General features: G+C 34.1%; 1 protein-coding gene across 1 annotated transcript; it reads right to left on the minus strand.

The window, feature by feature from the left end:
* Positions 1 to 4,911: 4,911 nt before the first annotated feature.
* LOC142627996 (uncharacterized) lies at positions 4,912 to 9,866 on the minus strand. The gene is made up of 8 exons (XM_075801916.1): positions 9,713 to 9,866; positions 8,326 to 8,407; positions 8,159 to 8,226; positions 7,782 to 7,879; positions 6,306 to 6,442; positions 6,094 to 6,161; positions 5,475 to 5,538; positions 4,912 to 5,315 (listed from the first exon to the last, which is right to left on the minus strand). Exons 1-8 carry the CDS (start codon positions 9,721 to 9,723, stop codon positions 5,298 to 5,300), a joined length of 546 nt encoding a protein of 181 aa, XP_075658031.1. The 5' UTR covers positions 9,724 to 9,866; the 3' UTR covers positions 4,912 to 5,297.
* Positions 9,867 to 14,106: the final 4,240 nt, after the last annotated feature.

Below are 14,106 nucleotides of genomic sequence, written 5' to 3' on the forward strand. Positions count from 1 at the left end.
TAGAGAGGCCAAAATTGAGACTCAACGTTGGGCTTTAAGACATGGCCCAAAGGCTTTCGGTATCATGTGATGGCATGGGTTCATCCTTAGCTTGAGATATAGGCTGCATCTAAGAAGAACAAAAACAAAACCCAAAATATAAAAGTGGGCACATTTTAATAAGTACACAAAGGGAAAGTGGTCCAACAGTGAAATAAGACAAAATAAGAGCTCTAGCAGTGAAATAAAATATGATAGATCTCTAATGGCATGTTTGGATGGAGGGGGGAAGGAGGGAGAGTAGAGGGGAGTAGAGTAGAGTTGGCTAAAAATAAGCTAATTTTGTACTAAATCTACTCTACTCTACTCTACTCCCCTCCCTCCCCCTCAATCCAAACGGACCATAATGGTCAGTTCTTAAGTAAATTGAGAAATAGATTATATCCTTCAATAGTAAAACAGTAAACAACAATTAGAGGTTGCATACTTGCCAAGAAAGGGAAATTTTAGTATGGAATGGAGAGAGAGAGAGACCGGCTTAATGCAAAAATATTTAACCAATGTTCCTATACCCATGATGGAATATGTGGAAAGATGCACAATAAGTGATGGAAACTACTTTTGTGTGAGTAGGTGAGTACATATGGAATGATATGGGAAGAAAATGGTACAAAAACTTAGCTATTTTTGGCAATGGTGGAGAGAAAGCTGCTTATGGCTAACTAGGGAACATCAATGGTGCTTAGATTTGTTAGAAAATATAATGAATGTTTGTGGGTAAATGAATATGGGCATTTATGGACTAAAAGAAGCTATTTAGGGGCCAAGAAAGTTGATCTATGAAATAAAAATGAACTTTTTTCTAAACTAAATGTTGAAAATAGCATGATTGATTGAAAATTTAAGAGGAGTTGGTGTGTGTTGGACAAGTTAATGGTGGTTTCTTTTTCTAGTGAAGATTAGGGAGCAATTAGCAAAGGCGAAAAACATTAGGTCTAATCAGCAAGAAAAGTGTTAGAGTATTCAACCTAGGATTAGGCCAAAATGGTGTGATTTCCTTTTGGGATGCTTTGCTCTTTTGGGTGATGTCAGCTGAAGCTAAGATTTGGCTAATCTTAGCATTAAATCCTAGGATTTGGGGTTTGATTACGACCATTGAGATTAAGGCAAGTGTTAGGCCTAGATCATTGGCTATTGCAATTAAAGATTTGAGCTTCAAAGAGTGGGGCTTATCATCCCAAGCCAAGTGTCAAGCTTTAGGCCTAGTTTAGGGAGCTCTGCTAAATATCTCTTTATGCCCTCCAAACCACATTTCTTTAAGAGTACATTTGGTTGGAGAGATGGAAAAGTGGGGGGATAGAAAATGGGGAGAAGATAGAAAAGATTTTAGTTTTCCTCATTAGTGTTTTGTTGGAGGGGTGGAAAACTCATTTATTTAGTTGAGAAGAAAAGTGAGAGGATAGAAACTATAGTTTGTATGAAATTATTCACATGCTCCTATTGCATAATATAAGAAATAATTTCCTTACCATTATTAAAAAAATTATTATCAATTAAAATTAAAATAATAACATCTTATAAAAATTAACACATCATTAATATTATAATATTATTTTAGAGGCGTCTTCTAAAAAAAAAGGTGAAGGATACCAAGAACATCTTTGATTAAAAAAGAAAAAAAGCAAAAGTAGCTGAAACATTGAAAAAAAGAAAAGAGAAGAAGCGTAAACACAACTCAAAGATGTTTAAAAAAAAATAAAGGAAAACTTAACTCAACGCATTGGCACAATGATGGGGAAATTTTGGTCTTTGACTGTCATCCATGTTTTCTTTTTAATTTTCTCCCTAACTTGGAGAGAAAACATTTTAGTGGGTCTTGAGAGAAAACGTTTGGACCCCGCCAGCTTTCTTTCTACAAACCCACCTAACCAAACACCCCCAATAAATTTCTTTCCCTCCCCATTTTCTCTCTCTTTTTTTTTTTTTACCATCTTCCCTAAGATCCACCAAACCAAATGAACCTTAAATTTCCCATTTTGGAATTCATGGGCTTGGTTCATGAATTAGTTTTTAGGCATTTTTAGCACTTTACAAGCCAGTTTACTGAAACTTGGATGATTTTGTTATGGCTTCCTTTAGCTGTAACCGAAATTGGGGGAGGAAGATGTACATTTACTGCCCATCAGCTTTTAGGTGCTAGCTCACTGGGTACTATTCACATAAAAAATGACAGTAGCTAATGGGTTGATGGGACAAGTGGCCAGGTTCTCAACCTAGTTTGAGACTTGGTTGCTTTTTGAGGGGTTGTTTTGCTGGAGCTTGGTTAGGTTTAAATTGAAGAAGGGGTAGTCCAGCTAAGTTGGTTGCTTACTTTAGGTTGTTTTGGCTGAGATTTTGGGTTGGACTTGGCTATGAGGACTGAGCATTTTGGTGGGCTTCTGACTTAGTAGTTCTCTCCACTTGGGCCTACCCCTTTGCTTTCACCTTTCAAGCCCTACAAAATGAACAAATTTACTAAATATTGCCATGAGTGTTTATTCCACACGTGCGTTAGTTGTTTGTAAAAATTAAATATGTTTTTGGGCTTCAATAAATAGGTTTTGGACATTAATTTCCATGGGTTTTAAATAATTTTGTATAGTTTCTCGTAATATTTAATAAGCTTAAATAACATTTGCTATAGATTATTTTGTAAATAATATTTTCTATAGGGATTTTAAATAATGACTTCCATGGTTTTTTGTGAATAATATTTACCATGGGTTTAAACTTTTAATAGGGGCAATATTCATGGGTTTCAAATAAGAAACAGTAAACAACCACTATGATGAAATAATATGATATTTCCAAGGGTTTTTATATAGATAATCATAATGGGCTTGTAGGATGAATAATCACCATGGGTTTTTGAAAATAAATATAATTGTTAGAGATATGAGTATTCGGGTATAAGATAAATAGTAAATGTGAGGTTTTTAAAACAAATTCCATGGATTTTCAACAATGAATGAAGTAAATAAGTGTCATTGGTTTAAGATAAATAATCATGACTTTCCATGAGTTTTTATAAAATGATTGCCATGAGTTTTGAAAATAGATAATTGCCATGGGTTTTTGAGATAGATTTCATGGCTTGTAATATGATGTAGAATAAATTGTAGCTATATGTTTAAAACACCTTTACTTGTCAAGAATTGTTCATCAATGGGGCTTTGATGGTTCAGGTAGTTAGTTTGAGCTTTTGATGGTGTCATGTAGCAATGAGCTTTTGATGGTGCCAATAAGAATTGGGTTTTGATGGTACCATGTAGCAATGTGCTTTAATAAATAATTTTCCATGAGCTTTGAGTATGAGATTTGAATTCCATGGATAAAATAGTTTTGCTATGGGTTTGAACTATAAGTTTTGATTATGAAATTTAAATTTTATTGATAAAATAGTTTTGTCATAGACTTGAATCATGGGCTTTAAAAAGACTGAGATATTTACATTGGGCTCATAGGCCAATTTTGGATATGGCTAAATAATGATGATGAAATTTGATAGGATATGAGTTTTTGAGCTTTTTGTAATGGTTTATATTGCGGCCCAATTTAGATATTGATATAAGAAATATTTGTGGGCTAATTTATTAATGGGATGAGAAATATTTATGGAGATTCCAAATAATTTATGGGTGATATTTGGATATTTCTTGGTAAGTGGATAAATAATATAGAATAGGATTGGGGCATGTGGCATTTGAAGAAAATTTTTTAAAAATTGGACAATTAACCGCAACATATAGCAAAAGTTAGTAAAAAAACCTTAATTAATAAATTTGAAACTAAGAAGATTGAAATGAAAAAAAAAGAAAAAAAAAAGACTTAAATAACTAAAATGAATTATGATGAAACATAAAGGGTAAATTTTGCATCTTAACCTTATTTCTATTATTAATTACTGCTTCAATAAGTTATCCCAAGGATATACATGAAGCTGCTTTGATGATAGGATATTAAAGTAGTTCTATTACATCTTAGAGAAAGCTTCCGTAAGATTGCTTTGTTTATTTATGTGATTTTCATCTTAGTTTTTTCTTCACTATTACAGATTTAGTGAGTAATCTATCGGGTTCTATTTTATTTGTTAGCGGGAGTGAGTCTTGATGCTACTTAAAAAAATGTTCTATTGATTGATACTCACCAATTTTTAAGGTATATTATGGGTGTATGTCCAATTATTGAAAGGCAAAGAATATGCATTTTTTGTCGATGAACTTAATGGTCTAATGGCAACTCCCAGGGAGTAGGTGGTGCTCTCATGTTCAAGACCCCCCAGGGTAGGGGTGGGGGTAGATTTAAGATATTTCTAACCTTTTTTTTTTTTTTTTTGAGAAGCAAATATTTCTAACCATGATATGATGTTTCCTCCCACCCATTGTTATCCAAGAATAATTATAGGACTTTGAACTAGCACCCTTTTTTTTGGACAAGGGGTGGTGCCCCATTACACACACTTGCCCTTGGCCAGATAACTCTTAAACAAGGCTTACAAAAGGTGGAGCTGCTTTTTGCAGATATTAACTTGGCAAGCAAGATAGAGCTTGCCAAGCATTTGCTTACATATCAGGCAGGGCACACTCTTATTTCTCCCTTAGGCTTCCTTAACTTCACATCCAGTAGAACAGTAGGGATAAACTAGCAGCATTTTTGGAAAGAAGAAGAGAAATGGAATGGACAGGATTGAAAAAGGATTTATAAAGGAATATACAATTAAAGAGTTCCCTCTAGTTGACTTTGTGGTTAGATACAGAACATGTTTCTTGTTAGCGCTACCAGTACTGCCAGCAAGTAAAGATAATCAGCACTAATTGGTTTCCCAAAAGGCAAATAAATCCCATCATCTTGTTAAGTTAGTCCATAACTAATAAATCTGTTGTAGGCACGTGCTTCACACTAACGTAATTCATGTGATATAAAATTCAAATTGAATCATTCAAACTTGATGTCGTTCAAGCACAAAATTTAGGATTGAATTAAGCAAGCGTCGACCAATTCAGCTCTTTAACATTTCTGCCAGCTAACAAAACAAAATTCACCAAAGTTACATGAAATATGCATGATAAACTGATCAAAGGATCAGTCTATACTGAAAGAAATGATTTCTTTACTGTATACAGCAACCAAAAAAGGAACAAGGGGCATGGTATACATATAATCCCTCTATCCGCACAGTAATGTCAAGAATACGGTACACCATGTTGCATAGATGAAGAAATAACATATGTTACTTCTTTATCCTGAAATGAGGGTACTGCAGTGGTTCTTGCACATCCTCAATTAAGTCGCTCCATCTGCAAAGACAAAACTCAAGGTTATTGAAACTCAAAATACCATACAAAGCGACATAATAGGCAACAAACAAATTGTTTATGATGAGAATCATTACTGATGTGATAACACTCACAAGTAGTGTAGAAAAAAGGAGAGGTAAGGATTTAACCATTACATACCTTCCAAAGACCATCATTAAGATAATGCATGTTGTCCACTCCAATTCCCTTGTTGATTGATTTTCTGTAGATTAAGCAAATGGTTCAACTTATTAAATATGCCAATCAGTAAAGGAATTACCTCCATACTTCCCGAACAATGCTAGGTACACATTTTTTAACAACTTGTTTAGGTGGAAAGTTGTGATTGGAGCAACATCATTATCACACGGCCTCCCCAGATAACAATTTTATTATTCACCAATCACAACAGGCCACATCAACAGTGGTGAAAAAATTTGTTAAAAGTTTTGTCTCCGTAGACTTTGACACTTCCCAGCAACAGTGTACATTTGATAAATAAATAAATAAGCATGTCTGCATGGGTGTGTGTTTAGCACGATAATAAGAAAAATAGGGCACATAAAGTATGCTACTAATAGGTAAATAGTGTATCCCTTGTTTTTGCTCAATAAGATTGACAGCAAAATGTTGTAGGCATGTGCTTCACACTATTGTCATAGTCACAAATTGCTCTCCTACCTTCTAGGAAAAGGAGGTGGAAAGAGAACCTATAGTTATCTACTTTCCAATTCCACTTTTGAACTCTTAATTAATTGAAAATACAACAGAAACTTACATGTCTTTTGCTGACATTTTTGTAAATCCAATTGCAAGGGCATGTTGCTTTCCTTCAGCCATAATGGCCTGAGAGTATTCAGTTCTACAGATCAGAAACATATATAACAAACTAAACTTTAACACTTTCATATGATATAATTATAATGGATCATAACAATCCAAGTGCAACATTATACGACAGTAGCCACAGACAAAATGTAGAATGCATACCACAGGAGTTTCTGCCTCCACCTCTTCATCCAAAGCACCACCAGGAGATGTAAGACCAGGACACATTATGTTGGCACCAGCAAGAACAAATTTTATTGCACCTCGGTCAACTTGAAATTTTTTCATTATATTTGGATCTGTAAAACCAATAATACAAAACCACATTACAGGCTTTGACTTTAGGGGATAAGCTTCTATTGCAAGATGAGAAAATCAAATCATATGATTACATGATCCATAAAACTATAAAAAAAATCCACTGAATTCAGTGAGAACCTAGCACCTCAATTGAAGTTCCATAGATACTTCCTCTCTAACTGGGAGTAGAAAAGAAGGGGTTGGTCAGAGAGCTCTCTAATTTGGGTATGACGAGAGGTGTATGGAAGAGAAAGAGGAAGAAAGCAAGGATGAAAATTACAGAATACGTGGTCCTCTTCCTCTACAATGTGCAACTTATAGAACTAATCCCCTCTCCTGTATGTGAGTCAGAGCACTTTAGTAATAGCCAGAACCTTAATGGTTTTGCAATGTCAATACCACTTCTTTTTCTTATCTTTTATTATAATTTCCACCCTTTCTGAGCTGTGTGTAAGCCTTGCCCTTAGGATACAGTAACAACCCAACATTTTATGGGGTTACTACTTGGACACTAACATGATATAGGGAGCCAGTGAGTGCTGATAGACCATGAGGCCTGTGGTGGGTGCCACTTGGATGATTAGATGAGTCAAGATTAATATTGAAGAAAGTTTTAAATAATAAGTCTAAAATTACTATAGAAATTCAAATCAGTGGTATACAGATTTGCAACATCCCCCAAACATATAACCTTTCATCTGCCAGAAATCAGACTCTGAATCAGAAGATAACTAAATAAAGAAGTTCCAGTGAAAGTAATCTGATGATATACAATGAGGTTTATGATTGACAATAGGACTCAACCACACATTCAAAGCCTCATTCACACGTCACTTGGAAACAACATGCCTACCAAGGGAAGTAAAATCTAAATAGTTCATTACCCAAGACCCATTTTCATTTTATTTACCACGCAGTTCTTTTTCATTGCTTCTGAGGCATATAATTGAGAAATCTATTGATTCCTTCTTCTTATTCCCTTTTTCTTTTTGATTAGTATGACATGTATGCATTTAGTGGGCCTTGAACCCATGACTACACCCTCGAAGGTGCTATTTGAGCAAGAGCTCATTGGTGAAATCAATTGATTGTTATTATTATTATTATTATTATTTAAGAACCATGCAGCCTTTGATCCAATTTTTAATGTTTCATAAATCAAAACAATATCTACACCCAAAAATTCACTTTGAATTCATTTCAAGACATTCACATCAGATTAAGACAATATCACAAAAAACATAATAAGTAATTTGTAAGTCACAAAATTATAACTGTTGCATTAGAAGTGATAATGTAGATAAGATACTACTGTCAATTAAAAAAGAAAATACTTACATTGATGAAGGAGTCGTAGGGTAGGCATGTATGGTCCATCACGAATGTTAAAAAACAGCGGCACATCATTCACCAAAACCAGATTTAGATGGTTTTGACTGTAAGGCAAGGGGAAAAAAAACAGTTATTTAGATTTATGACTTAATATATTTGGTTACACAGTTTTTTTTTATTTTTTTTTTATTTAATAATTCAATAGTTGAGGGAGAGGGAATTTGAACCCTAGTCATTTCCATTGGAAACACAAAGAGGTGCCAGTTAAGGTAAGAGACTCTTGGCTTTGGTAACACAGTTATCATTAAAAAAATTTGAGGGGAACATCTCTGGAATGAGAACTGCAGATAAATTACAGAAACAGGACCAACAGGATTACAAACCATTTAGCAACAACAAGAGCGGACTTCTTTGGAAGCAACTCATCCAACACTGGTTCTAGTCCTGGGTACTGCAATGGAGGTGACAATGAGTCATGTACATGCATAAATAATTTTTGAAACTTTTTGTTAAGAACAAGGAATGAAAAAAAATCACAAGTAACCATCACCTCCTCCGCAATACTTTGTCGAATTTTACGTTGCACAGATGCCTTGACTTGATTTTGTGCAGAGACTTCTTCGGAGGAAAATCTAGAAGAAACAAAACATTCATGGCTCATGATGAAATTGTTGCCTTTATTAATAAATGGAATCATATTAATGGATAATAAATACACAATGCATGATAGGAATTTAAATACACCAAATACTGTTTTTGTAGAGGTGTGCCAAGAGATTAAAGAAAAGCCTACTACAAAATCAAACCAATGAAACGAATGCTACACTACTTTTTGGTCAAAAAAGCAGTAAACAGTAAGTAAATCCATGAACTTCAATCAATATCTCCAATTCCTCTTAAAAAAAAAAAATTAATAGCACCAGAAATGCATAACAAAATCCAATCTTGAAATTTCCAACACCGCCACCAAGCCTATGTCTCAAAACATTTTGGTCGACTACGGATCCTTAATAGACCAATTAGGGTTGCCTGCATGTATTCTTTTTTGTCATTCTATCCTAACCACACTCATACTCCAGTCACTTCCTTAATTGACATGTCATTTTTTACTATTTCTACTAATTATTATTTTAAGTTTTCCTCTACCTTTTTTTGTTCAATCAACTTGAATCAACAGACATCATCCCATATGCAGACACATCAAGAAATCCCGGAAGAGCCTAAAACAAGGTGATCTCCACAATCCACGAGTCTATAACCTCCCCAAACAACAACCTATGGATTGCCCCATACCTAAGGGTCCGTTTGGATGCAGGGCGGAAGGAGGGAGAGTGGAGGGGAGTAGAGTAGAGATGGCTGAAAATAGGCTAACTTTGAGCCAAATCTACTCTACTCTACTCTACTCCCCTCCCTCTTCCTCAATCCAAACGGACCACAAATGTGGTACTTAATTACTTAAGCATGGGCCATAAAGCTTCAGAATGCCCTCTACAAACAGCAACAATGTGCACCTCCAAATGCCAAAAGTAACAACCTCCATATGGTAACACACACACACACACACACACACACACAATAAGCCAATATCCATAAAACCCAGCTACCCAATTTCTCAAAGTCACTCCCCAAACATGGCATGGTTCATTGTTCAAACATGATGAAAGTACCACCACCAATAACAGTCAAGGCATCAATGAATTGCAAACCGCGAACCACAACCGCCAATACCCCAAAACACACAACCTTTGATTCATACATGACAAATCCAACACAGAAATAAATTAAAAAATAAAACTTTATCATAGTCTAATCCAAATTACAAAAAAAACCCAGAAATAATTTGCCCAAAATAAAGAAGAATAGATACACATAAATATATATTATAAATAGACACATACCTACAAACAAAGAGAGAGAGAGAAAAGAAAAGAGCTTACTTTTTGAACATTTTGCTGAATGAAGCTGGTTTTGTCTTTTTTGTTTCGTGGGGTTTTAGGTTTGGGATCGATCTAAATTCTAAAACCTTTTTTCAAACTCAGTTTTTGGAACAGAGAGAAGTGGAAGAGAATGCTGGGATGGAACACTTAGCTCACGGCGCACTTTAGCCAGCGTGGTTGCTAAGCCACTTTTCCAGTCTGGGCTGGACTCGTTTTGGATCTGTGGGTTGGGACTTGGGATCACAACAAGTGCTCTTTCGGGTCCGAGCTGGGCTTTGTGAAATGGGTTTAGGGTTTCCTTGTAGGGGCCTACTGGTCACAACAAGTCCTATTTTCTTTTTATGCTACAATTAACCAAATTGGGAACATGGAAGTGAGGATGACTCTAGGAAGAATGTGATCACGTACAATTAACCATGTGCAATTTATATCATAACTGGTGGTTCCAGTTACTTCAATTATAAAATCTTTGATGATTAAATATGAGGTCTTAGATTCAATTCCTATTTATACTAAAAACCGATTAATGTTTTGGTGTAATGATAAAGAGCTATCATTAGGAGTGAACACCATAAGTTGGAACTTTCTCAAAAAAGTTATATAACTCCATCAGCGTTCGTGTTCAGTTATAACTTTGGTATCATACTATTGTTATATACTTTGTTCAAAGCAAATTCTAAATTTATAAAAAGAAAGAGATTATGGTTGGTTGACAGCCAACGAAAAATTTAATCATCATTTTATTATGATAGTTGCTCTCAAAGTTTTGAGATAAAAAACTTGGTTGTTGGTATAATTAAAACCATCATACGATAATCTTAATGTGATCTTATGGATTGGACTAATTGTGTATAGATAAGTTTAATTTGAATGAATTAAATATATTAGCCTCATCGCACACACTTCGCGTGTGTGATGAGGATCTTTTTATTTGGGGTTTAGGGCTAAAATTTTCTATATATCCCAATTTGAAGTTTGCACATTTGCTCACTCAGGAGTGTCATGACTCACGAGGCTAGCTTAAAAAAATGAACAAATTAAGATGAGAAAAATCTGTAATATGAGAGAATTAAATATGCAATATATACTTTTACGAAGGCGGAGGAGTAATTAGAGAAAAAGAGACAAAGGGAAAGAGAAAGCAAAATTATGTAATTTATTAAAAACAAATTGTATATTCATACCTTCTTAATTGAGTTTTGAGTGATTGCCTTGTTTTGAAATTAGTGGGAACGTGGATATAGATGTGCATGTTGGATTTGTTTTTAGAATTTGAAGAAGAATGAGAAAGATGGAGAGATATGTAAAATGAAGTAATTCTCTGCTATTGGGAGTATAAAGTTAGTGGGAATGTTGGAGTAGATATGTTTGTCGGGGACGTTTTGCGACAAGGGCAAAAAATGTGAGAATGACCCAAATCTCCCCTTGGGTTCTTTAGAAGTGTTTATTGTGGAGAATCAAGCCCAAAATTCCAAATGTATAATGAACAAAAGGCTAACGGTGCTTTTACAAGAGAAAATCAAAATACTAATAACAAAATTGTAGAAAAAGTATAAAAATATAATAGGTCTGAAATTTCGACTCACAATCACTGAGAAGAGGAAAATGAGGGAGGTTGTGAGGAAGAGAGGGAAGGTTCCCCTGTATCCATATTTCCACCCCTAAAGTTTAGAATTGTGAGAATGTTTCTTGGCTTAGTGGGTTTTTCTCTCAAGTTTTAACTCTATGAGGAAAACGTGGTTCAACAAGTCTGAAATTTCGACCCACAGTCACCGAGAAGAGGAAATTGAGAGAGGTTGTGAGAAAGAAAGGGAAGGTTCTCCTGTACCCATATTTCCACCCCTAAGGTTCAGAATTGTGAGATTGTTGATTGGATGAATGAGTTTTTGCTCTAAAGTTTCAGGTCTCTAGGTAGAACGTGGTTCCCCTTTTTATGAGTTGAAGAGAGAGTTTTATATAGAGTTTGGGTGTTGCTCTTGACTGGTTTTTGAGTAGTGGAATTCCCTATGATACTATTTTGGTGTTTTGGCTTGAGTTGCTTTTGTTTTGGGAAGAGTTTGATATGCTTTTAACGTAATTTTGGAAATAAAGTGGGTTTTCTTTAATTGGTTGCCTTTGGTCAGAAATTTCAAACCATTGGGAGGCTCACCTAAGTGAGGGCTAGCAAATGGAGTTGGCCAATGGGAGCCAACTATGTTTAAAGGAAAAAAAGGATTTGGGCAGAAACTTTGGGTTACAGTCACCAAGAGTATAAAAGTTGTTTTGTGGTGGAAATTTTGGATACAAGATCTCCTCCATGAGCCTGAGGTACTACCAGCATCCTTTGCCCACTTGGTAGCACGCACGGGCTGGGCTCATGCAAAAGGTTTAAAAGGAACCGACCCATACCCTCCAAACCACTCCCTCAATTTCCCCAATAAGTCACATGGGCTGGGGCCATGCTTAAAAGAATAAAATAAATTATAATACATGAATTGAGCCCACAAGGAAGTCGGGCTTGGTTGAATCGGGCTTGTAGAAAATGTGTCACGAAAATGAGTATCAACAATGTTCAAGAGAACAAAGAAGAAAAAAAAAACCTAAAGAAAAGCCGTTAACCTTTTGTTGGTAAATTGCCTTTTTAAAAATTTGTCTAAAATTTAAGAGTTTTAAAATTAGTAATTTTACATGTCCAACTCTATTATTTGAACTTTTTAAACATGTGAATTTGAGGGTATTTTTTTGACATCAAAATGTAGGGACCTAATTTAAAGGAATTCCTTAAATAGTAGTATAGAATAAATAAAATGAGAAGCCAATTTTTACTTTGCTTATCTTTGAATATGAAAATATTGTGGTCATTTTTTTATATGGTTAAACTCGCACACAAGGGGTACAGGGAAGGGGATTTTTGAAAGACTTATATGTGATACACACTCAAAAGGACCTTATATGACGATTGGTACAATCATAAAAGATAAAAATGTTTTTATATCAAATCACTTTCGCTTTGTTTTATAAACACCACATATACCTGCCATGTTTAAATTCCACATTTGTCCAATCCCAAATTGTTTAGTGTTCATTTGACTATAATTTATGTGGAATCTTATTGCCTTATTTGCTGAAAATTGGTTAAAAATAATTGTACCCACAAAAAAGTAGAATTTTAAAACATTGTACATACATAAAGAAATGAATTAAAAAATTAAACTGTTCACGAACACAATCTTAATATGTGAACCAAACATCAGGTCGGTATGTTCTTGGAAAAAAAGAAAAAAAGAGGTCGGTGAAGTGCGTTTTAAGTGTACGGAAAAATTTATTTAATTAAAATAGTAAAGTAGCTAAAAGTACAGTAAAACTCATAAATAGTATCAAAAAGTAACATAAAAGTTATGAAAATAACAAATATAAGTTGAATAATAGTAAAAATAAGTTAGAACCCCTTTTTCTTTCCTTCTTTCTTGTGCGTGTATTTGTTTCTCAAAAAAAAAAAAAGTTAAATACTAAAAAAAATTGTCTTTGTCATACCAAATCCAATCTAGGTATATAAAATCTGTTTAAATACAATTTATTTGCTAAAAATTGAAACTTATTACTAAAAATACTGTAATAAAATAATTTGTGAGAGTATAAATAATGTGGCGAGACTCAAAAATGCATAAATATAGGCGTTTTTCAGTTCTTGTGGTCTGTAAATAATACCTGTATGACCCACTAAAAAACACAAAACACAGTAATGGAGCAAAAGGGCCAATCCAAACGCACGCATAATGTGAGTAATTGACTTATAAAGCCAAGTTCATCCTCCTATTGAGTGTCAATTCACTCCCCAAACTCTTGACTGAAAAGACAAAAGTTTTCTCTGCAAAAAAAAAAAAAGACAAGTCTATGCCCATCCTATCAGTCCGTGGAAGTCAATGAATTCCACAGATAAGTTTCAATGATTTACATCAAGGAATTTCTATACTCAATGTAAAAAAGAACAGTTCAGGTGTGTGTTTGTTTGACAAAACGACCGCTCAAATGTTAAAAGGGCAACAAAAAGTTTGAAGCGAAGCTAACAAAATTTCGAAGTCCAGCAGATTCTTTGGAAAACATCCATAATGAAATTACTAAATTGGTCCTACCTTCATTTGTGAGCCAAATAAAAAGGTACTTTTTATGCTACATTTGGTAACTGATTTTTTCTCTTTATTTTTTGTTTTTATTTTTATTTTTTATCTTTGAAATTAAAAAATTTGTTTAATAATTCAAAAATTGTTCTCAAATCTTAATTTGTAAAGAAAACTAAAAACATACATAAGATTATTTTCAGTTTTTAATAATAATATATTTTAATATTTTATATTTTTTCTTTCAAAATATTTTTTTAATTTCCACTAACTAAACATATTTTTGATTTCATAAAT

This window comes from Castanea sativa, chromosome 3 (genome assembly GCF_040712315.1).
Source record: "Castanea sativa cultivar Marrone di Chiusa Pesio chromosome 3, ASM4071231v1".
In the NCBI taxonomy this organism is placed as follows: Eukaryota; Viridiplantae; Streptophyta; class Magnoliopsida; order Fagales; family Fagaceae; genus Castanea; species Castanea sativa.